Raw genomic sequence first — 26764 nt, forward strand, 5'->3', positions numbered from 1 at the left:
AGTAGACCATACAGTTTGTTATTGTATTTCATATTTATTCGCCAGAATATAAATCCCATTGATGGAACAATAAATTAACTTTGAAACAGTATCAGACATAACAAATAACGACACTAAACTAGACATAATTACAGATAACGTAAAACGTCATTCACAACTTTAAATTTGTAAATACACAATTTCTATAAATATGACGCATATGTGAATTAATAACAAATAAAATGCATATATGTAAAGATATCATAACACTGAATGAATCAAAAATTAATTTCCCGCGAAATGTGCTGATAGAACTTTTTGCATCTTGCCACTAATGAATAACGCTAAGTTATTTTTTTCAAGTTCATCAATTTCATCATAAATGTAATTACAGGTTCTTATAAAAATCTTCTTCGTTAACATTTGTTATGAACAACTACTATAGTCGTTAACATTTGTTATGAACAACTACTAGTCGTTAACATTTTTTATAAACAACTACTAGTTACACTATCAATAGAAACATTTTCTGTTGTCTTGATTTAAGAATTTTTAAAAAAAAGTTATAGAAAGTGTTGAACTCAGCCAAGTACAAAAACAGTTTCCGATGAAAAATTGCCCAAAGCTTGTTGACATAGATATTATGATGTTTTACGTATGTATAATGAGATTCAACTGTCAAGGCAGTAGTTCATTTACATAAACTTATTTATGGAAAACATCGTGCGTTATGACAGTGCCTTGATCATGTTACATGTTATTGATATACTTTATGAATATGGATAAATAAATAAATAAAGCGCTAAGAAGTCGACGAATTGACTGTAAATAGAAATTCCCGTGGAGTGACATATATATACTAACACAATAGAACACTAATGTTAAAGCAGTAGTATCACTTATCCAGAACCTTTGTTTCAATACAGAGTGCTTGAAAATGTTGATCAGATATGTAACAAATATGTTACAAAAATGAATGTCATTCATGCAGTAAATTTGATTGCATGTCTATTTGTTTTACAAATATACAATTATTTTCTCAACACAAGTCTCTTTGGTTTATGCAGAATTTATTTTTATTTGATTGTGTAAAAAGCTGATAGCTTAAAGACTCATTCTCGAATCAACCAGAACTGAGTAATGAATGTGAAGTTTCTTGTTCAAGGAAACAAGGCGGGGTTTGAACTAAAGCGGATAGCTAACCTTATATTACTAGTCCGATGCGTTGACTAGTCGGTCATGCCGCCATGTGACCATGAAAAGTGTAACACCTATTTATTTTCTAGATTTTACCTGATACATTTGAAGTCTGATGTTAACCTACTGCTAGTATCAAATGCAAGATATACTAACACAACTTATATTTGGAAACTTTCATTATAATGTTTTGTCATACTTAATACATAAAAAAACAACAACAAAGAGACAACAAAAAAAAACCCCAATATTATCTAACACTTGCTGATTAACGTAAAATTCATAAAAAAATCACCTGCAATTATACTGTTCCAGTAGACAAGGTTGGGCCTATACAGCAGACATTAGACAATGTGTTTTGGTTGGACATGTTTTGGATATGTTTGTGTCCAATTTTCTGTCATCCTTTGAGATTTAATGATACACTTTTCTAGTCTTTTAGTTTCCAGTCATTTTTATACACTCAAATTTATATACATTTTCTCACAATTAAGTCGTCTGCACGGATTTATAAATCCGTGGTCGTCTGGCACATTTGCTTCAGACATTTTCAATCAACTTTTGTTAGACTAATGTCTTTACACCATCCATTTTCTCTTATGACAGAAATAAAACTGCAAAGGCGTTTAGGCAAAGCAAATATAAATAAGCTAACACAAAAGCTATTTAGATGTGTTACCATGGAAATAAAGATATTCAATACTTTGAAGTATTGAAGTTCAGAACTAATAAAATAGTGCTAATTGTCATCTCATTAAAATCATATCCTGTCACTCCACTATACTTCGCTAGGTAGCTTCGTAGCGAAGAATTAAGGGGCGCAAACGATAATATGATTTTAATGTGATAGTGTTTATTGCATACAAAGTATGTCTTTGCTGTATATTTATAAATAAAAATAGTAATAAAAAATCAATTCCCTAAAGTAACAACAACAGCAGCAACAACAAAAAACCCAAACAAACAAGTAAACAAACAAAAAACTAAAATGAAGACAACAACAACAGCACAAAAAAAAAAAACAAAAACACAACAACAAAGAAAAAAAGACAAGAAAAAATAAAAGACACGAAAATCATGGCAGTGCATAACAAGTCACGAAATCTAAAGCAAATTTCATGTCTGTTGTTTCAATTGTACTTGTTGGAAAAGAAATATCGCAAAGACCGACTAGTTCTTCAGATTATTATCAATTTTAATATTACCCTTTTCAAGTCTTCACTTAATTAAAGTAAGAAAATCATTTTAATTGACTATTTCCAAGCGTTATTGCAGACGATTAAGTAATGCATTATCATATCTGGTATGGAAACGGACAGCGGAAAGGTTTTAAGCGCAAGTATCAAGCGATCTGAAAACAATGTTTAAAAAAGCCACACACTTTATTTGTGAAGTGTTTCGTTTGATTGTAAGATTGCAACCCTCTTTATAACCTTTTATTATATGGATGACTTATACCAGGCTGTACTATTCACTGACATAACGTTTTTGTTAGTCATTGTACTATTAGAAATATCACAATTATGAAGTCATTGTAACGCGTTAAGATTAAGTAAATACAGTTGTATTTACTTGTTGTATTACGGAAGTAATTTAAGTCGGAAATAATTCATCAACAACACTTATTAACCTAGAATGCGACCATCATTAATTGTTGAAAGATCTATATAATATGTATGTCGTTTTGTATTCTTTGTTATTTATCAGTTATATATGACCATAAGATGATAAACTGGCATTCAATGAAGATATCCAATATAATTCTTTGTCATTCCTTAGTTACTGTATTTCATATTTGTTCAAAAGAAGAAAAACTCATTGATGGAGCTATAAATTGTCCTTCTTTTAAACAAAATGCTAGGAGACATTACAGAAGTACACAGCACTTAAAGATAAGGCATAATCATAGATTACATTAACGTCATTCACCACTTGTCTTCTATATTTGTTATTATTTAAATACGAAATTTTCAAGAGCTTGACGCATATTTAATGAATTAATATCGTAAATTGAATGTCAGCGATAAAGTAATATCATCTCAAGATGGCGCGATGCATAATAACTGTCATTCATTTCAAGCAATATGTGTTGTTAAAATGCGTTGCATCTTGGCAAATAATGTGATTACCCTTACTATGTAAATCTCGTTTTAGTTTTCTCTGGTTTATTAGTAGAAGTAATTATGTAATATAATGGATTGAATGGTAAAAGTTCACCAACAATTTCATTATGAACACTTGCTCGTTAACCAGTCATATAGACCCGAACCAGGTAAGAATCATTACCATGCTTTTCTTATATACATCTTGCTTATTATTATAAGTTGAGGAAAAAAAACAACAAACAAACAAACAAACAAAAATAGTGACACCATATAGTTTAAAATATTTCTGTTCAATTTTAAGTATATGGAGGAGATAGTATATATGATATATCATAAACTATCAAAATGAATCCGTACGTGCTAATTGTTAAGATCATTCTTTTTTTCTACTCCTGTTATGAAAAGAAAAATGATTACGCCATCAGAAACAAAGTTTTTTTGTTGCTTTTTAACTATCAAGACTAAACATGACGCTCAAATTTAATGAGTCCTTCCTACTTGCATGTATTATTAGTAGTTTTACGCACAACAAATCATGAAACACTGAAACTGTAACTCTACAGTAATCGATAATTGGTTAATAAAAGTTTAATTTATAGCTTTTTAGTGATTTCAAGTGTAATTGTCAACAACCGAAAGATATCAAACTTGTAAATCAAAGCATAAAGCAACCATATAAACAACAATGAAATGTGGTTTGAATTTCTTACCATTCTCTATGCATTAGTTAATACATTTACTGCTTTATTTGTCTTTTTTTAGTGTTTTTATATTGGTGTACAGTGCTACAGTCGTTCAAGTTTATCATTATCTTATTGGTTAACCAGGCTTTACTGACGCACAACTAAATAAGGGCCTTGTCGGTGGTTTCCAACTCGGAAAAAACATTGGAACTTGATTACTGACAGCTCACTTCACGATTTTCCTTTTTTGTTGCAAATTTAGACGAAAGACTTGTAATAATTTGGGTTGAAACAGATATGTCATTACTGTTTTATCGATTATTGATCACGGGACCATTTTATAAACCACGGTATCATGGTATATATTTCCTTATCCTGTATATAACGTGATACAAATTCGCCAACAATAAAACATATTTAAATTTTACCTATGATTTGATACGAATTATTTTTGCTTTTATACATATCTTTCATATTTTTTCATATTCTTATATTCAATTACAGTTGTGCCTTACCAATTATATCATTGTACTTAAATGTACGAAACTCTTTTAGACAGTTTATATTCTCGAAAAGCATTTAAAATCATTTGTAACGTACTATTGCCTTTTAATACGCAAACATTTTTTTTCTAGAATTAATATGATTTGGCATTCAGGAAATTGTTACTTTATACGTAGTTATGAAGTTTTTTGTTTTGGTCTTGGCATTTGCGTGCTGTGTGGGTATTGTGGTGTTCATGACATATGAAATTAAAGACGGCGTTATCGCACGGGATGATTTTGATAAACGTAATCATATTGAAATGTCAAGATTCAGGTTACCACAAATATACGCAGACGTACAAATAATAATTAATTATTTGTCCATATTTGTCATTGTTCAATAAATGCAAGTGACAAGTAGCAAAATACTCCTACAAGTCTAGGAGATTGTAGCATTTGCATTGATCAATACGTAACTGATAAACCAAAACTGTTCTTTACAATTTATTTAGTTACTTTTCAACTGTAGTTTTCATTAAAACACAAAAGTGAATATTTGTATCTGTATTTGTATCGTTTGTCTCTTGATCATTTCACATTTCTAATGTTATTTGTATATTTCATTAAGCCAGAATAGATAAGCGGATATATTTCTCGTGAAAGACCTAGTATCTGCTGCTGTATTACTGATTCAATAATTCGGAGAGAGGTCGGAAATTTCCTACATCATCTAGTAAATATGTTCTTTTGTTGAAGATTACACCCCAACCCAAAAAAATAACAACAACAAGAAAAAAAATCGAAGCGTGAACGATATTTATTAATCCGGTGTAAACCTAAAATGATAGCCGTTTTCCGAAGATAATATTAATAATAGGCTTGATTTTGATAACTTACTAGACAAATATTGCTTTAACTGGTAGATAAATGTAATCATGTTATATACAATAGTTCAATACAGAAAAACTCTCTTAAATTAAATTCTTTTAAAGTTATTAAACTCACTTCATCGTATAAAAAAATTTTCAGTGAAGAAAATATCATTTTCAGAAAAAAGATTAAAACTAGGTTGACATTTACACAGAATATTAAGCACATTTGGTAAACGCATCTACTGATCGTAAATATAATACAAATCGAATCTTATAAGCTTGCAACAAATGACGCAGCGATCTGAATTAAAAACGTTTGTGCTCGCAAAAAATGATACAATTTGAATTGTAAAGACTTGCAGTCAATGATACTACATACATTCTGTTTTTAACACTGTTATTTGGATGTTGTTCTATAATGTGTGGAAAAATTCAAAATCAACAAAGTGTTGTTCAGTACTCACCATTTACAATAAATGTACTTTAATCTATAAAATTAATCTGACCAGAACATCGTATCATTTAGTCCATGAGCGTTGATGACAATATACTTGAATCTGATAACAAACATACGAGGTACATCTTGTTTACAACAAATAAAACAAATGCACCAATTACGAAAGTTCCATGGCATGAAAACAATCTTATCGACTAGGTGCACTCACTGATGATGAATTATAAAATCAACCACTAGAGTAAAACAAAAAAACTTCTTTAAATTCCAGTTGCAGCAAAATTGTTTGTTTTTCTCTTCTCTATTTCTTCTCTTCTGTGATAGCAGTTTGTTATGCATCCAAATTCATTAAATATTTCACTTATTATCTCCTTTCTGATAAATTACGTTCAGTTTTAAGGTCGGATAATAAAGATTAACCAGTCAGCTGTTCGTTTATGTTTTAACGAATGTTTAATATACTGTTTCAAATATTGCTTCGTTTGATTTTGTTTCCTAAAGACACGAACGAAAAGTGATAAACTGAACTTAATGTATTCATATTTCAAAATATCACAAATTTTCAAAACTCTATCTCTGACCCGTTGCAGCAATTGCGTACTTTTTGTTTCAATGTTTGAAAAAGTTTGAATAGTGCTGACCTAAAATTCCCGCAACTAACACAATATATGAAGGGATTCACGGCATTGTTGAAATAATACGACCTTAGAAAAAAGTGGTAGGCCATCTTCCCAGCATTAGACAGGTTATTATACCATGCAGGTTCTGTGAAGAACCTGATATTGGTTATAATTGTAAACGGCAAGAATGTGAATTCGAAAGCTAAAGTTATCAGGAAAAGCACAAGTGTTGCTTGTTTCTTTCGTTTTGCAGATCTGCGCATGCTCTCTTCGTCTGCAGAGCAGCTGCCCATGTTTCTAAGTCCGTAGATTTTTCTGCCAATCTGGATATAGATACCGATAAGGATAACTAGTATAATCTCAGAAGCGATCGTAACAAATCCGAAATGAGAATATGCAAACCATGTTTGTCTAAATCTGTCATCCATCAGACATCGCTTAGTTACTATTTGAGTACCGCTATATTTGTATGCGCTCTTATTTGACATGAGATACGAGACAATATTTGAGTCGGAATGGTGTATTATCGTATTGTTATACTCAGTGTTGACAGTATATGGTAATTTTAAAATATTTCCATGTAACCAAGCATCTGTCTGAATCCCGTAAATCCAGAGCGCTGGCAGGGCAATTATAAATCCTACAATAATTAGTGTTACACATGCTTTAAAAATGCACGAGCTGCTAATTTTTGGCTTATGTGGATTACATATTGCACGATATCTTTCAACAGCTATTGCAAGTAATATCAAAGCGGACGAGTTGTTCATGGCATAGGTAAGGAATCGTGACATTTTACACAACGCAGCATGCTCGAAATGCCAGTACCTCGTCATCACAAACAGTTCAACTGGAATGCTTAGAACACAATTTACAACATCACATATAGCTAGTGAAACAATGGCATACCTCCCTGTCGTTGTTTTAAGTTTAAACCCGTACACAATTATAGCCAGTATATTACCAGGTATACCAACAGTTATCAAAATACAAATAAACACAAACGACGGAAGTAATACAGAGAATTGCTCAATTATTTCCTGCTCTGCTGTGTTGTTCATCTCCATTTCATTCAGTCAAATTTAACTCGTTGAGATATTAAAATTCCATGATTTAATTTATATTACATAACACATCCTCGTTATCATTTCTCCAAATTTTGCCAGTTATAATGTCCGTTTTAGTTACAATTGTTATCAACACAAACTTTAATGTTCAAACATGATATAAAAATTTATAAAAATATCTAAACCATTAACAAAAGACAAAACTTTTTCATATGATCGCACAAATAAAGTCCAAGTCGACCCGCTGTAAACTATAACATTTAGGAGAAATTTTGTAATATGCCGTAAGAGAGAAATATCAATACAGGTTCTTCCTGTTCCAATACTGCTTCTCTCTCATTACAGATGCTTTTCAATTAGCAACCCAATCCTTTGCTTTGTCAATAAACGTCAGGAATTGGTCATTCCTGTTAATGAGATTTTCTATCATTTGAATTGTCACAGCATGATAAACATATCTATTCGCGAAAAATGTCAAAATAGCAATATTTAAATATGTATGATTTTTATTGTTACCAAAATGTGATACAATCGTGTGAAAATGATACATCAGTTGTTATAGATACCTAGGTGTTTAAATTGCCATTTACTTGCGACAAACAGCCGATAATTTATAAAGTATATTAAAAATATCCTTATCTATATCCTCTTATCAAAGTATTATGAGATAATAAATGATGATGTTGTAAATGTTGTAACTGATGATGATAACGACGATGACGACAAATTGATTATAATGATGATGAATATAAAACCCTGTTCAACAGTTTTATGTCAGCTTTTTTAGAAAATTTGAATTCAACTTGACTGGAAAGTCTTATTTTACGTTTTTGGATTTGCGATCGTCAGATCTCCTGACTGTAGTTAATAATTATATTTTCTATATCCCGCCGTTTACTTTGTCGTCACAACCGAAGGGCAATCTGCAAGCAAATCAGCATACGCATTTGTAAATCTTCTTTCAGAGAAATACTGCAAATACATGTTTATCTGTTTAATTAATTCACCATGTGTAAAGCGTTTAACAAAAACCCTGTATGGATATTTATAAATCAACTATACAATATTGGCTTATTAACGCTTCCAATAAAGTGCCAATATGAAATTCGCACCGCATTATGAATAGGATATTCAGCCATTTTTAAAACTCAGCCATTACGAGAAAAGATGGCTTTTATCAGATTCGGACATTCTGATTGACGTATTGGCCTTTACGAAGCCAACGGCACACACACAAAAATTGACGCCATTTTGAACAGGGGTAAATTCAGAAACTCGGACATTTTCCCATTACAAAATTTCGTGCAAATTGTAGCATTATATTCTGTAAAAAAAGTAAAATGTTATTTTGTTTCTGTTCATATGTTGATTTATATAATTGTCAATTATAGGTAGGAGTTTACAAAATGGCTTTTAAATTTGTCTTCAGGCGGTCATATTAGCCTTCGGGCTAAAGGCTTCAAGCTAATATGACAGTCTTCAGTCCTATAACAAGGTCATTATGAAAACTTAATTATTACCATTATAAATAGACTGGCAACAGCGTTTCCAAGTATCTGAGTGCTATTTTCTATATTGTCTGTTCGCTTGATCCTTTTACATACATTGATCAACTGAATTTATAATGTGATGATTACTTTTGTCGATTATTTTGTCAAAGCAAACTATCTTACTAACAGAAACATATGTCGTTGATAATACTTCGTCGCTACAAGGAGATTGTAAACATGATTTTATTGTGTTATTCCTTCTGTAATTTCATACCTCTTTTAGTAAATTTTAGCTTACAAAATCAGGACAGAGGCCATTTAAATTACCTTACTGCTGCCAACTTTACAACAGTTTCTACATCCTATTTCATTCAATCCGTATTATCAAACTGATAAATTTTATAAAGACATTCTTACATTGCATATGGTAGTGAGTGACACATAAAGCGACATATAGTCAGTCCCTCTATCTGTATTTCTATACGTTGATTGAACTAAGCAGTAGACCTTATGTAGGTCTAAAAAAATTTATACATCGCTCAGTTCATTTATTGTTCGTTTGATGTCATTAAAAATGAGGCTATTGTCTCTGTATTTCTGTGAAGAAACGTCATTTTTAATTGGAAAAGGACATTAAATAGTATTTAATTCATTTTCACTGAAGAAGCATTCTTAACGGATGATTATACAGTAATCAATATGTTAATCTAGATGAAGATAGCTCTTTCAAAAGTAAATCATTGATCAGATAATGGTCATTTTCATTATTTATTATGCATTGTCACGAATTTATTCCCTTTCCTAATGGAAAACGTTTGTCAAACATGGTAATGCAAGTATGAAATCTCGCTGCACTATAGGTCATGCTAATTTACGACACCACATTGTTATATAAATCTTTGTAAATTATGTAAAATTTTGATAATATATCAGCTTCTTCAAGTCAATCAGGACAGTAATTTACTTTCTTGGCATTTGCATTGTTTCAAATGAGAAAGTTTAACTCGCAAAACTAATAGACACGGGAATGCTATAGAACTAATGCAATGCTACACAATTATAAACAGGGAGCATATCGAAACTATGTATATTATTAAAGGGCCACTTTTCATTCTAGACCGCTTATCACTTCGGGTGCATCTCGAACTGTTTGTAGTTTATCCTAGCAAGCTGTATTCTTAAGTCTGTAAGAAAACATCTTTTAGGAAAAACTCGTTCTGAATCCATTACTAACTCAACGTCACTAAATTTTGGCCGTGTTGTCCCTATATTTGCTTTATTAGTTTTAAATAGAAGTTTGAAATAGAGTTTCTTTCTTTTGGTGAATTTTTAATTTGTTTATCTTTCTGTTAATCAGTATGATTCCATGCTAAAAATGTAATTTTATTTTATCGATTTTTGCTATAGTGCAAATAATACGTCTCAATAGCCTTTATGTACAAGTGAATTTAATTATATATAATAGTAATAGTTTGTAAAAAAACACAATTATACGTGTATCAGTGTAAACAAGTTTTTTCCATATTTGGGCGGTGTTACCTTGTTTTTTTACCCCAGGTGACCCATATTCAAACTTGACCTAGAAATCATCAAAACAAACATGCAGACCAATTTCCAGGATATTTGGATCAGTACAGTAGCCAATAGAGTGTTAACAAGATTTTTCTATTTTTAGCTCCTGTGACGTAGATTTTCATTCGGGATAACCCGTGTTCGAACTCATCTGAGCAATTACCAAGACAAGCATCCTGACCAAGTTTGATGACAATTGAGTCAAAAGTGTGACCACTAGAGTTATAACAAGGTTTTTCCATATTTGGGCGGTGTGACCTAGTTTTTGAGCCAAAGTGATCCATATTCTAACTTGACATAGAAATCATCAAAATAAACTTTCAGACTAATTAACAAGATATTTCGATCAAAACTAGAGTGTAAGAATATTTTTCTTTTTTAGCTCTTCATCCGAAATATTCGAACTCGTCCCAGCAATTACCTAGACAAATATCCTGATAAAGCTTGATAATGATTGAGGCAAAAATATGACCAAAAGTGTGTTAACAAGGTTTTTCCGTATTTGGGCGATGTGACTTAGTTTTTGAACCCAGATGACCCGTATTCAAACTTCACCTAGACATCATCAAAACAAACTTTTAGACCAATTTCCGGGATATTTGGATAAAACAGTAGCCACTAGTGTCAACAAGATTTTTCTATTTTTAGCTCCTGTGACCTATTTGTTTTCATCCAAGATGACCCACTTTCGAACTCATCCGAGTAATAATCTAGACAAGCATCCTGACACAGTTTGCCAATGATTGAGGCAAAAATGTGACCACTAGTGTGTTAACGAACAAATGTGGACGGACGATGAACGACATTCAACGATCCTAAAAGCTCACCCTGAGCTAGCTCAGGTGAGCTAATAAAAAAAAAAATACATCGTCAAATATATCAATCCTCTCTTTCAAACGTGCGTAATATAAAATAGTTCTGCGAGCCTGCTAGCAATTTGAAAATGTGATGAAACTCAATCGAAGTTTTTCACATATCAGTTATTACCTACCTTGACCGTCGTTTAAGGGTCAATCCCATTTTTTTGTCCTGAAGATAAGATAAATCTCTTTTACATATTGGCGCTAAAAATATTTTCCTTCACACGTATAATTTATTTTGATATTTCTCCCAAATCAGCTGTTTAATACTATATTGATTTTGTTCATATTTTGTCAAATAATTTATTAAGAGGCAGGGGGCATATTCGAACTACGGCATCGGCGAAATTTATTAATTATACAGACATGGTGTTTTGGAGGTACTGAGAACTTTTGATATTTCTTTGTCAGTGTAATTCTTTCAAGGGGGGTAACTATTGTAAAAATCCTCCAATCGATAACACAGCAGTAACAAATCTTGTGCTGAAAATATTATAAATACAAGTACATGCATAGAGGTTAATCTAAATAATGTACGCACTGTAGTATTGATTAATAATTTTAATTGATATAGAAAATAGTTTGCAATGTTTGTAACTCTCTTAGAATGACGTATAAAGTATGTAATCAAATTCCAATTACATCTCATTAATTACAGATCTTTTTCATGGTTGTTTTGCTTGATGATTTGAAAACTGTATACATGTAGATCAATTTTCCGATCTATTTGTATAAAATAACTTTGATGGCATCTTGTCACGTTGTTTTGGAGACACATTCATCCTATCAAATTCTCCGAATATATCAAGTTGTGTAATCCAGTAGTTGTTAGCCATGATAAGACGGGTTACAATCACTATGGATACAATAATTATAAAAATACAAAGTAATTTCTTCAATGAAATTCTTTGGTTACATGTGTATAGTAATTCTGTAGTAGCTATGACTTTTGCAATTTTCTCTTTCAATCTTTTCATTTGTAGTAACTTGGTTTGTTTCTTCAACCGTGGATTAGAATTCTTCTCAGTTATTTTTCTGGAAGAGTAATTAAACAAATTATGTGCAAAACTGATTATAACTCCTAAAAGTTTATTTAGTTTAAAAAAGTTCAACATTGAATTTAGTTACTGCAACGACCTGAAATGTATTAAGATTACAATATTAATAATGAATAAACTCTTTTAAATGCATCAACATTTTATAGTGGTTGAGTGCAAATAATGTGTGCTCTATTAGTGCTTTTGACAGAGTTGTAATATATCTATTCCGAGGACTAAAAAGTAATAGTATACCACGATTGGGGATTTGTCATTTACAATTTAAATGTCCTACATTAAATACAAGTATAAACATTTATTCATTTCTTATTTTCTTATAAATTATTCATTCTAATAGTGTATTTGATACCATGTTAAGGGAAGCAAATGCACACCATCGATATTTATCTTTTATAATTAGTTTTATTGGAAAGTTCGCCATATTAGGTTGTTTATTCCCATCACGACTAAAAATATGAATTTGTAATGATTTATATTACGCCATAGATTTTCCATACGATGTCATTGATTTATTTCTTATTTAATTAACACATATTTATATTTCTTGACTTATAATTTATTTATACACGTACATAGACTTATATTTTGACAGGTCTTTTAATCGCATAGAGTAGAAATCTTTATTTACATCTCATCATTGTACAGACATATACACAATGTTAAAAAGTTACAGCATAAAAGTACAATGCCACTCCAGCATGGAGTTATAAGAGATGAAAAATCTATATCACAATATTAGAATATAAATATAAATATATAAATACATAAATCATTAGAACAACGCGTTTAAGTGATAATACTGCGAAACCATTGCTATACATAGACTAATAAAAGGAAACATCGTGACTACCTGAAAGAAGCAATTTAAAATAGTAAGCATACAACATTAAAACTTTTCTTTTAAAACTGAGAAATCGTATAAAAATAACTAACATGACAATTTTATTTCAGTTAAAAAAATCAAACTAATAAGAAAAGCTGCAGTATTTCATACAAATGTGAAAGATATAAATATTTACATGAATAAGAAGCTATTTACATAATAAAAACCGTCGTCTTTGTAAAATATTAAAACAGGTTTTGGCACAAATACGAATCATATCTATGTTTGAAAAAAGAAAACATATGTGCATGTGTTGTCTACGGTGTCTCGTTAGGGTCATCACGACACACAACACATAAATCGAAACAACTAAAACAAGAAATTACGGTTGTCATGAGTGAAAATAACGGGGCAGTTTAAACAAAAACAAATCTTTAATGTTGTTTTTCTATGCTGACTACAGAATAAATTATTTATGGTAAAAGGTAACATATCCACTTCTCAATCCTCACCTTTGGTTAAATATTTTTTCAAATATTTTTATGATTATAATATTTTGATAGTGACAAATTTTTACCTGGTAAATAGACGAGTTCGTTTCCTACGGACCTGTTTCAAGTAACGCCGACTGAGTATAAATATCAACATTTGAATATATTGAAACTGAAACTTATTCAAACTAATTGTTCAATTAATGATCCCACTGCTGGTTTTCGTATCAAACTCTATTTATAACTTATAAATATCATCATACAGTTTAAACCTTTTGAAATTCAATAACTTTATCAAACTGCAGCACATCGAAAATTATTGTAGTATTTTGTTCTATTCCATGTTAGTTAAGATCATTACGACTGATGTCTAACGCAGGATTATCCAATGGATGAATAATTCTGCCAGGATGATCTACTTTAATCATTTAATCAAGCGTAGGTAAATGGATATAGGAGGTTGAAAATGGTCAGTCAATAATGGTTGACTAAAGGCAGCTTTTAAGTAACAATAACCTAATTACAAATAAAGAAAGTATTTCTATGTAAAATATATTACGATCAATCCATTGTTAAAAAGTAAATCAATACAAGTCCGATCCATATCATTTCATATCCGTTACAATACGAGCGGAATATTCAGTCGAGGCTACCCAATGATAATGTTTTTCTAAGGTAATCCTGCAATGATCATTAATGAAAATTCTGCAAAAATCTTGTAACTCTGTACACAAAATCAATTCAACACCGGTTTAGACAGGATAATGAAAGCAGGTTGCGTCGACGAACAAATGTAAAATACTCGTACATGCACGGCCAGTGATTCAGACAGTCGAGTTTATAAGGCCCCGTGATAGACGGTATGGGGTGAGGCCAAAAGTTTATAGAACAGAACAGATACTTTATTTTTTGACTTGTACAATCATACATCGTCATACATATATATACAATTTTACAATACATACTAACATAAATCACAAGATCGGATCTAAACATGTCTCTTTCATATCAATATAGAGGATGAATTATTAATATATTAAGTTGTATCTACTATATCTAAGTTATTTCTATGAGACATCACATCTCGAACATACAAGGATAAATTTAAAAGTATTTATTTTATGCTTTTCAGTGGATTACTGATTTATCCGTGAAAATTATATTTGATAATTTCACAGTGAAAATTATCAAAATATAATTTCACACTTTTCAATGACGAAACTACTTTTTTTAGATTTTTCCGATGTGGTACCTCAATTTTATTTTTGCTAACAATTCTGACAATGCCATGCTGTTTAAAGAAAACGCAAAGCTGAAATTGATAATCAACTTAAATGTCCAAAGTAATAAAAAGAAGAAAACTTACTTCTATTCATTCAAATTCCAATTGCCAAGTTTCATCTAGCTAAATTGTTTGTTTCATTTTTACAGTCTGAAAAATTCATTCCTTCCACATGCAAACTGCTCTTGATGACATTTGGGCATACTAAAGTATCCTACAAGCAATAACTGCCGTATGCTTTATGAAAAAAATGAAAAGCAATGACAGCTATCACCTCGTAGAACAATTAAACCACCCAGCGTTCCGAGCAAGTTCCAAGTTTTCCATTTTCATAGCTGCTTTTTTCATGTTTTCACATCTGTCAACACTTATTTTTTGTCTGTTTCAATCCTCAAATATGTTTTCTTTCTTTTAAAAAGGTGTATGACTAACAAATCCAAATGATATCCCTCTGAATCAAACACAATTATTTTCCTCCCGTGAAATACACAACTTTAAAAAATGGCTGCCGCTTACTTTTAACAAAGCCAGGTCTAATATAAATACGCAGTAAGTAACAGAAATATGGATGGATGGTTGGAATTTTTCTCCTACAAGAATTGTTTGTTTTTATTATTAAAACAAGCGATCATTCATATTTTTTTAACAAAATAAATAATATCACTGTCATTTAACGATGATTGTCGGACTTATTTTACAGCTCAAGACTTCTTGTTTTTAATGAGAAATTCCGACTAAATTGGGCTCTCAATGGGGAAAACAGATTTTAATATTTACGTTAAAATTATGGAAATTTCGTTTTAACTTGTTTTTTAGCATAAAATAAAAAGAAAATTTGTTTGTTTGTTGTGTAAGATTTAATTTTATTTCATCTCGTGAACTTTAAAAACAGTATTCTCACTCGTGGCGTAGCCACTCGTGAGAATACTGTTTTTAAAGCCCACTCGATGAAATAAAATTTCATCTTACACACAAACAAACAAATATCCTCTATATATTTTTTTCTTATATCAAATTAACAAGAACAAATTAAAATAAAATGGATTTCATCTTCGACGTCATGTAGATTACAATATAAACAATTTCTTTCATTTCTAACAATTCTATTTCTATGAAACCTACCAGTTTGTACATGTTCTGAATGCGAAGATATTCTAATTCTTGTAAGATACTTCCTTAAAGTACTTGGTATTATATCAAGATAGTTTTCATATACAAAAGAATCTTTAACATGATTACTCGTATACAGATACAAAAAAGGACTGCTCTCTTTACCAGAAAGCCAACTTTATAAAAACAATCAATTACCCTTTGCTTAAATATTGGTAAAAATATGTTACTTTTTACAGCCAAATATCACTAAAACCATGATTACAAAAATAACAATTTAAGATTTGATAACCAATTTTTCTTACCATTATTACAGTTTTCAAGAGCAATGTTATATACATTTTTAAGAATGATATTATCTGTCTGAAGCATTTTAAACCAAAATCTTAAAATATTAACATATCTTGAAATATATAAAGGATAACGTAATAATTCACCATACACAGCAACATTACATGAATTAACTTTTACATTTAATATCTTTTTACAAAATTTAAGATGAAGTCTTTCAATTTCCTTTAATTTAGCAAAACCCCAGATTTATAATTGGATAACTTTTGTAATATTGATTTACCTTTTGAGATTATCTTACGCTGCCGCTACGACATACAAGATTATACAATGACGCTGCGCAGACCTAAAATATGGAAAGCCATAGCTGTCTTCGCTGTCTTGAATATAATAGAAATACATGTACATGTATAGAGGTTAATCTAAATAATGTACGCACTGTAGTATTGATTAATAATTTTAATTGATATAGAAAATAGTTTTCAATGTTTGTAACTCTCTTAGAATGACGTATAAAGTATGTAATCAAATTTCAATTACATCTCATTAATTACAGATCTTTTTCATGGTTGTTTTGCTTGATGATTTGAAAACTGTATAGATCAATCTTCCGATCTATTTGTATAAAATAACTTTGATGGCATCTTGTCACGTTGTTTTGGAGACACATTCATCCTATCAAATTCTCCGAAAATATCAAGTTGTGTAATCCAGTAGTTGTTAGCCATGATAATCACTATGGATACCAGAGTTATAAAAATACAAAGTAATTTCTTCAATGAAATTCTATGGTTACAAGTGTACAGTAATTCTATAGCAGCTATGACTTTTGCAATTTTCTCTTCCAATCTTTTAATTTGTAGTAGCTTGGTTTGTTTCTTCAACCATGGACTTGGATTCTTCTGAGTCATTTTTCTGGAAGAGTAATTAAACAAATTATGTGCAAAACTGAATATAACTCGAATTTTCCGTTATAAAGGATTATTATAACGTTGAAAAAATTTGGTTCCCACCAATTCACTGTCGTTGTTTGAATTTGTCAGTACATGTAATTAATAAAGTCACAAAAAATCATATTCTGAATAGTTATTCTATTTTTTTCTGACATTTGCATATAGTTTGAAAAAGACAGCTTCTGTCTTATCTATTTGTAATGCAGGGACACCGGTCTCAACCTCCAGGTCACCAGAGTCAACCCGACAACAACCTTTTCTGTGTATGCGCATGCGTGAAAAATGGTGGTTTGTTTGTTTGTTTGTTTGATTGATTGATTGCATGTTTGTTTGTTTGTTGTCATGAAACAATTGTATACGTAAAATGTGATATCCTCATTTTGTTTGTTAATTTTCATGCAGCTATAACATATGTGAATATAATGTATTGTAGATGATGTACTTTGTACAAGTCTTAATAAAATATCTGTTCTGTTCTGTTCTTTTCATAGAGTAGATTGTTACTTTCCCTTGAATAAATTTGTGCACTAAATTTTATAGTGGGTGATTTGTGCCACGGTACAAAAAGTAACCGGGTGCCAGATGAAAACATGAAAATACAATCTACCGCAAAGTGGTTCGTTTGTTGCATTTTCATGTTTTCGCCCGGTGCCCCTGATGCAAAATACAAAACAGCCTTCATAAAATTTCTTATCACAGAAAAAAAGTTAGTTTTTTATCTGTACAAAACATAGATATTGTACATGTATTAGTACAGTTATGTTCACTTTCAAATTGACCTGTTATAAATAAGGCACAACCAATAAGTGACTAAGCCCTTTTTAGTAAAAGTAATTATACAAAATATAAATTGTTATTTTGATTAAGACTGAGTATGTAAGGTTTTTTTTCTTATTTGTTTAATTAAGAATTAATCTACCTGTTAACTAAAAGTATCTGTCACGGTTTAGAACTGTTCACTATTTAGGGGAGAAAATGTGATAGCTCAACAGTACATTATTATGTGGGCCACATGTTCGAGTTCTGGTCAAGCTGAAAGTTTTTCTCATCCTGTGACTGCATATAACCCTAATTTTAATTCATTATACTCTGTAAACATCAGAAATTCAACGACACAAATCAATATGGTGGGGAAATATGTTGTGGTTTAGAACTGTTTCATTATTAAAGAGAAAATGTGTAGCCGGCTGGATAGCTCAGTTGGTCTTCTGACGGGGTTCGAGTCATGGTCAGGCAGTTTCAGTCAGGGTTTAGAAGTGGTTTTTCAACTGACGCACGTTTGATTCATTTAACAGATTGTATTAAATTTGAAATGGACAACGGCAGTATTGCATGATACTTTTAGATCTACAAAAGTCATTTGATACAGTTGATCACACTATACTGCACATGAAGAAGTTCTTCTTCTTCTTCATGATGCCATAGGTAATGACATTCATACATGGTTCAAGTCTTATCTCTGATAGACAGCAGCTGGTGGATGTGGCTGGTACTCATTCTACTACTGCACCGAGTACCTACATTTGTATGGTGTCTGCCTGAGGTTCATTTTAGGTCCTCTTTTATGTCTATTACGTCAATGACATGTCTGCAACCCTAAGCAATAAGCTTTTATGATAATATGCTGATGACTCAGGTATCCATGTATCTCGTAAAATAAATCTGAAGAAATTCTCTCTTATGGCATGAGTCTTATAAGTGATTGGTTAATTGACTATAAATTGTCTTTTCATCTTGGCAAGACAGAGTCTATTCTTTTTGGTTTATGTTTCAACTTAAACTGGGCCTAGCCTCCAGGTGCATGTAATGGTACTGCTATAAAGTACACATAAGTATTTAGGCGCCAAGCTTGATCAAATTTTTTTGGCGTCGCCTTTGATGCTTTGCATCAATGCTTTTCTTGTTGATAAATTATAATTAATAGTACCGTCTGGTTCGGAAGTCACGTGCTATGTTTGTTGCGATTTGATTAGTTGGGACATATAAACAAATAAATAGGTCATGTATTGGACAAAACTGATTTCATTGACTGGATGAATATCGATTGTGCTTTTAATTCTATACGGATTTACTAGCTTTGCAACTTAAGAGGTTTGTTTTCAGTAGATTACCTTTTGAATGTATTCATAATCTCGCGTACAAAGCGGGCGATATTAATCAGTAACGTTCTTAAAATTGAACACATTAGGGATGAGAACTTGATAATATTTGATCGAGTTTAAAAATATTTCGGTATGAATTTTGTTCTTAACGCTTGGAAAAAAGGACATTTAAGGAGAAAATGGAATTCGTCTCCCAAATCGTTGAGCTGACAGTGGCGACACTTACGTTCCTCGTATAGAACAAATGACTGTCTCCATCTACCTGTTTCTATTGGCAACCTATGATTTCCGGTTCTAAAGTAGAAAAGTGACGATCTTAAGTTTTTTGGTAAATTAATCAAATAATGTTTTAAATTTAATTCAGTTTTAAAAAAGACGGATATTTATTCCCTTTGAGGAGTAAGTTAATTGATTGCAATTGGTCTACAATTTACGCTTGATAAGAATACCAACGTTCTTTAATTTAATATTATTTTGGTTTTCCCATATATATATGTATGGAGCAACTATGGAGCAGAATTTGGGTATTTATTCGCTGTTTATCTTTCAATTTCTATTTATCTAATTTGTATTCGTATTCATTAATTTTCTTATCTATAATCATATAAATTTAAATTGATTTAAACAAGTTTAATTGCTACTTTTTAATTGCCAGTTAAACATTTGTATTTTGATACTGCAGAATGTAAGGATCAATTGTTTCGACTTCTTGTTTAAACTACGTGATTAGATATTATGTTGCATACTTCTTCCTTTTCAATTTGAATAATTTAGTTTTAACTTATGATCTTGAACGTCCTTCCTTTTAAGAATACAAAGTGGGTTACATAACAATTAAATAAAATCTATACGAATGCACCTAGACAAATACGAACTGCAATAACACGAATACGAAATTACATTGAAATTTAAATTTATACATCTGGCCGGGAACCAATATTTCCGTACAAGTCCGTAATTTCTGACGGTGTAACCATTGAAATATTCTCTTAAAAAATCCACGAAATCCAGGGTAGCACTCCACAGTTAATTTCAAGTTTCTGCCGTCAATGTCCTACAAGCAATACATGTACGTCTAATAATTCTGATACCAAACTACACAATCTGGAAAAAGAAAACACATTTTGTTGAGAACATATATGACATAAGATTGCAAATCTACAAAGAAATCATCCCATCTGCAATAGGCAGGCAGTCAAAAAAGTTGTAATTCATTCCGTTGAAGCCCAAAATCTACAGTGGCCCGAGACCCAAAACAACACATTTCGTCCCTCTGGCAAAAAAGACCTGCAAATATACAGGCTAAAGGAACACCGTCTCTGCTTTAGCAATACCCTTTACATGCAAAATATCACAAAGAAACTGGTGCTCAACCTTGTAGAATTTTTACTACTGCTAATAGTTTGTACCCCCTGTAAAATGACTTGTTTTTACCGTGCATGCTGTTTAAAAGCAATGTTTACAAAAATGGCGGCTTTAGCATCTATAATCAACAGCATGTGATTTCTGGCCATGTTTTTGAATTTGCAAGTGATCATATTAGACGTCACAAAAACAAATTTCATGCTGAAAATGCACTTTAAGGACAACCAGTCATTTAACCTTTTCCCTTATATAGACGTATTTTGACGGCTTTTTGCCCCCCCCCCTCCTTTTTGAGACCTCAAACAGTGAAAAAATGCCCTATTTAGGCCCTAACACTGTTTTTCATTTGAGAAATGTTGTTAAAAAAGTGACCACTTTTCGACGCGCCCCCTATCAAAATAGTACATCAGGGGGTTGCCAGATGGGGAATGTGCCCCCTTCTGTTTGGGGGGTTTGAAGGTGGCGGTAGCCCCCCTCATCGCCAAGAAAATTTTGGACATGTGACAGGCTAAACACGGCCTCAGGTCGATGTCAGGGTAACTAGTAACCGACGCTGAAAAGCCTTTTACTCTATCTTAATTCATTGAGAAGTTGCAGCACTTTGAAATCAGTTTTGATGGGAAAAAACAATGCAAAATAGTGATTTTGAGACGTTCCCCGTTGCCGTGGTAACAGAAAATTTACGATTCATGCTATTACAGAGGCCATTGTCCAGTCAACATGTGTGCTAAGTTTCATCAGTATTAAAGCATTTATTATAGTTTTATAGCAGTTTGAACTTGTAGCAGAAGGCTTTTCAATGAAAACTGCCATTTTTCACAATATGCTCATGGGGTAAAAGGTTAAATCCAGAATATTCACTATATCCAAGAAATCCTCCCTAGCTATTCAAAGCTGTGTCTTACATTATTGTGGTGTGCTACCTATAAACTTGGATTAAATTGCCGAGTAGCATTGTATCCTCACACCTTGTGCTCACGGAAAATACCGAAGCGATACATGAGTTATCTCCCGTCACTAAGATTTTGCGCTAGAATTTTACAGCTAGGACACAGAAAGCAAATATTAAACACGTGGTTTCTAGTTTTTATTTGTTCTGCTGTTCTTCTTATTGAAATGAGTCAGTTTTATTTCGCCTAAGGTTGTTTAATGTTAATAATTTCATAAAGTTAGAATATGGATAAATCTCTATAACAACAACTCTTATAGCCTCTACATACAAATTTATTTTCAGTGTAAATCGAATGAGAATAAGAGTTGCACAGATACATTTGTAAGAAACAAGTTCGAGAAACACACTTTGTTTTAAATAAGTAGAAATAGCACATGTTTAAAAACAAAAAGTAATTTATTGGTATCTAATATCAAATTAAACGAATTAAATAAAGTACTGGCATTGGCTTTAGAATATTACAACTTACTATAAACATAGTAAGAAAGAATAAATAAATATTTAAATAAAGAACTTTGATTTACTCACAGATGAATCAAATTTGTAGGAATATGATTTAAACGTATGCAAATGAAACAACAAGTAGTCAAATGAATAAATACCCTAATTCTGCCTCCATATATATGTATAACCAGTATTATTCAAAATATCTTTTATGTGATGCAGCCATTTGAAGTAAATCGTTGAATTAAGCATGTTTTTCATAACATATTCTGGCGACTTTATTTTTCCTACCCATAATCAGTTTACACCAGTAATTAATCATTCTAGTTTTTTACTATTTTAATGGGTAGCGGCCTAACACTCCGTAGAAGCATATATAAATGGGTGCTTTTTTACTATAAGTGATCTTTCTAAGAAAATTATTATGAAAGTTTCTATTAGGTCAAGGTTTTCAAAGCCCCATGTTTCACAATTATACGTTAAAATAGGCAAATGGTTTGAGCAAAAAGTTTTGTCTGTAGGTGGATTGGTAAATCGAGATTAAATATCCTCGTGTAAAGAATATGCATGGCTTTATTTGCTTGGTTAAGACAGGTGTTTTTTCTTGTACTAGAAAAACTGCCAGACGGGGTAAAATAGAGTCCGAGGTATTTGTATTCCTTAACTTTTTCTATTGGTTCCTTGTTAATTGTAAAATGATATTTGTTTGTTTTATTTGATCCGAAAATTACAATTTTAGTTTTTGTCATGTTTATTCAAGTGTCCATTTTACACAATAATCATAAAAATCATCCAAAAGTTTTTGAAAAGCAGCAGGATGATCGTCCACTAACTATAATAGTATCATCGGCATATAACAGTATAAAAGTTTCAAGTAAAGGTCGGATCCAAGATCTGTCTGCTCTATTTTAATGTCTGTTATGTTTTGATTCTAAATAGGTCTTGAGATAATTAAGGTAGATGGAAAAAAGTGTAGGAGACAAATGTTCTCCTTAACGAACTCCACAATTAGTTTTAAAAAAGGAGATATTGTACTCCATTAACAGAGACACAGGATTTTATGTCGGCATACATATTGTAAATTATATTATAAAGTTTTCCCTGTATACCATTGTTAAAAAGTCTTACTCAAAGGCCGCTCTCACACTTTGTAAGGCTTGGAAAAATCATGTAGTTTCTTTTTCTGAGACGAGCTTCTGTTAAAATTTAAGATGAAACGTGGTCTATTGTAAATATTTGCTTAATCAGAGCTGATGTGTCTCTCATATATTTATTTTTTTAAGAATGCTGTAATCGTCTTAGGATAGCAGTAACAACTTCCTAAAACAGTCTAAGGATAGTATTGGTCTAAAATTTTCAGGGCTTTGGGGTGATGCTTTCCTTGTTTTATATGGGTTTTAATGGTTCAAGTAACAATGAATCTGCAATGCCGACTGTCAAAAAGTTTGGTTTTAATAAATTGCACAATAATTGGTAGCCATTGGAAATTCTTTCTGTACTCTTGAGAATAGGTCGTTAAAATATTGTCTTCGGGGGAAGCAGCTTGAATATTAACTTATTTATATACTTTGTTACTTTGATAATTGTTAATGTTCTTGTGCTGTTGACAATTTAATACTTGAAATCTGGTTTCATACAAGGATAACTTGGCTACTGTGGTACTATATTGAAGAAGTGGTATCATTCTTGGAACCAGATTGTCATATGAAACCGAATGATTCAATAATTATTATTTTACAGATTATTGAAACATTCTATTAATCATGATTATGGAAGCGCAAATAGCAATAAGTTATAATTTGTCATCAACATTCTTGATGATAGTTCTTCCATAGATATAGATACCTGTATGGAACAGTGTCCTTATATGAACGAATTTATATATGTTATGTATATCACTTATATATTGTTCATTGGGTTTATAAAAATTTATTTAGTTCGATTGAGTGTTAGAAGCTATAAATGCTTATGACATCTCGATCCGTTCCTGGAAAACCAGTACTGAAGCAAGTGATGTATAAGTTTATTGCTCGAGAAACAACGGATGGCTTGAACCACGCGTGTTCAATTCATGCGATAAAAAGGTTTCATATTGTATAAATTGATGAACGCGCGGGATGGTGGGGTGGGGGGGGGGTGGGTGGGGTAAGAAAGTATTAAAATAAGAAGTGAAGGTGGTTTCTTATAAATTGGAAGAATCTATTTCACAATCGAGTTTAAATATAAAAGATGCAACCAGTATAAAAAAATCTAGAAAAACAGAGAGCATACAGGAAGCATTGTAATATAACAGTATTATATAAAATTTGCAGACTCAATTAGACTGAGTCTCTTCATTTCTTTTTTTTAAGTTAATATGAAAAATCTTATTTAATTTTTTTACCTGAAGATTATGAACAGAAAATAAAAAATCACTTACCGTCTTTTGGTGATAGTCCTTCTTAATTTTTTTCGTTGGGCCATACGCCTACTCAAAATGAATATCATCATTTTAAAGTTGAAAACTGTAGAAATGTTTATTCGAATCGATCTGTAGTGTGAATGATTAAAACATCCTATCTGATTGATATATTCGTTAACAGTTTATATCATTTATGCAATACATGTTTATTTATATAGTAATAAAACCGACAAACTATCATTTTGCTGAGTACATACATTCAGAAAAAGAAACGATATATTTTAAGGCAAAACTCGTTCATCAACACAGTGGCAATTCACAACCCCACAGCACAAAATAACTAAATAAAAACCACTGTATTGGATATTGAATATAAACTATCATCATTGATTAAAATGAAAGTTTAAATGTAAACATGTAATTTATACACAGCCTATAAATGATAAATGATGGTGTCTTATTTATGTGCGACTTTGATTGCTGTTTATTTATATCTGCTGCTGCGAATTATAGTCAGTTTAAATGAGGTTCTTGATTTTATACACAACGAATTTACAAACGGTCGTCAAGTTTCAAACACTTTGAATTGTTTTTTAAAAAACGCCATTTGACATGATCTTATTTTATTTTAACCAAAAGCTTGGATAACAGTTCCTTTATAATCCTGAAAAATCCATTTATTTATTTACTTTTTTCTCTTTACAATCACGTAATGGACATATGTTTTTTAAAAGCGTCAATTTCTGTTTCCATTATGTCACATCATGTACATGCATGTATATAAATTTTACAATTAGCTTTAACATAGAACATATTTAGAAACTAAACTGCGTGCAATTCTCAACTTTTACAATTTCCTAAAGGTCCTCTTTTAAAGTAATCCAAATTTAAAAACTCATAAATAGATATGATAAATGTATCTCTATGACAAGCGATATAAAAAAAACAGTTTACCCTAAATAATATATAAAGAACCATTTTTTCTTTATGTATTCTATGAAAGTGCCCTTGACCCCAAGATAAAAGCATGAAAATCTCTGTTATGAAGAATCGGTAGGTACACAGCAACGGGTTTTCTCCCATAGCATAATCACGGGTGCATATCCATATCTGTACCCACTTTTCGAAATTACTTAAACGGAACCGTCTTTGCACATAACACATGTCATTTTCTGCTGAAAACACCAATCTAGTAAATGTTCATTCTTCTGATAAAAGCTGGTATAACGAGTACCACGGAACACTAGAATGTTTTAACTATGTTCTTTAAAAGGAATTTGTCCATTCTTCAATTACTGCAACTCCACAATAAACTTTATAAAATTGCTAAGTTTCGCCACACCCAAATATGTATGTAAATCACAAATATATAACAGTTCAAGTACATTTAAATATTTGACCTTGATTGTCAAGGACAAATAATGACCAAGGTCACATCAGAGTATCCAGCATGTCTGCTTTGTAATATGTTTTCTTTTGTTCGTAACTATGTATCATATCCGTATAAAAAATAAGTTTTGACCAAATGAAGCAAAACTCAAAAAATTGCCAAGGTAATATATATATATATATCTTATTTCCTCCAATACTGAAGAGTTACATGTTATAATGCAAATATGATTCTATATCTACAAAGTAAGAATATATTTTTTTAACAAAACAGAAACACAGGTAGTAAATATACTAATACGATGACTAATAAAGCATTAGCCTCCTAAACAAATGGCATGATAGTTAACAAAACTTGATCATATATGAAAGCTTACATATGGCAATGAAACATCAACATATATAAATTGACATATGACTGTTAGTAAATCATTGGCATGGATAATAGAACAATCATTCTTAACGATTTTCTGAGATTTCTTTGGCAGCCGTTGAAATTAATACAATATTTCAGTTGAGAATTTGGCAACTGCGATAAAAACATTGTATATCGTATATTGTCATTAATATCAAAACTGTTTTTTTTTTTTTTTTTGTGAATCCCACTTAACATCTCTATAAGTTGTTTTCAATGCTCATAACGCTTAACATGCGGAAATAATTGTGTCCTAGTAAAGAATATGAGTTTTGTCCATAGACTATATCTAATGTTATGCATA

The 26764-nt window shown here is 31.2% G+C and overlaps 2 protein-coding genes across 2 annotated transcripts; both read right to left on the reverse strand.

Moving 5' to 3' along the window:
* Positions 1-4171: 4171 nt before the first annotated feature.
* LOC132737935 (G-protein coupled receptor 83-like) lies at positions 4172-7691 on the reverse strand. Its single transcript, XM_060725314.1, has one exon. The coding sequence runs from the start codon at positions 7460-7462 to the stop codon at positions 6338-6340; it is 1125 nt and encodes a 374-aa protein (XP_060581297.1). The 5' UTR covers positions 7463-7691; the 3' UTR covers positions 4172-6337.
* An 8315-nt stretch (positions 7692-16006) lies between these two features.
* Positions 16007-24812, reverse strand: LOC132737963 (uncharacterized). Its single transcript, XM_060725357.1, has 2 exons — positions 24675-24812; positions 16007-17354 (listed from the first exon to the last, which is right to left on the reverse strand). Exons 1-2 carry the CDS (start codon positions 24743-24745, stop codon positions 17042-17044), a joined length of 384 nt encoding a protein of 127 aa, XP_060581340.1. The 5' UTR covers positions 24746-24812; the 3' UTR covers positions 16007-17041.
* Between the last annotated feature and the right edge of the window lie 1952 nt (positions 24813-26764).

The sequence above is a fragment of the Ruditapes philippinarum genome, unplaced genomic scaffold, assembly GCF_026571515.1.
Source record: "Ruditapes philippinarum isolate M1 unplaced genomic scaffold, ASM2657151v2 ctg3939_1_1_1_1, whole genome shotgun sequence".
Taxonomy (NCBI): domain Eukaryota; kingdom Metazoa; phylum Mollusca; class Bivalvia; order Venerida; family Veneridae; genus Ruditapes; species Ruditapes philippinarum.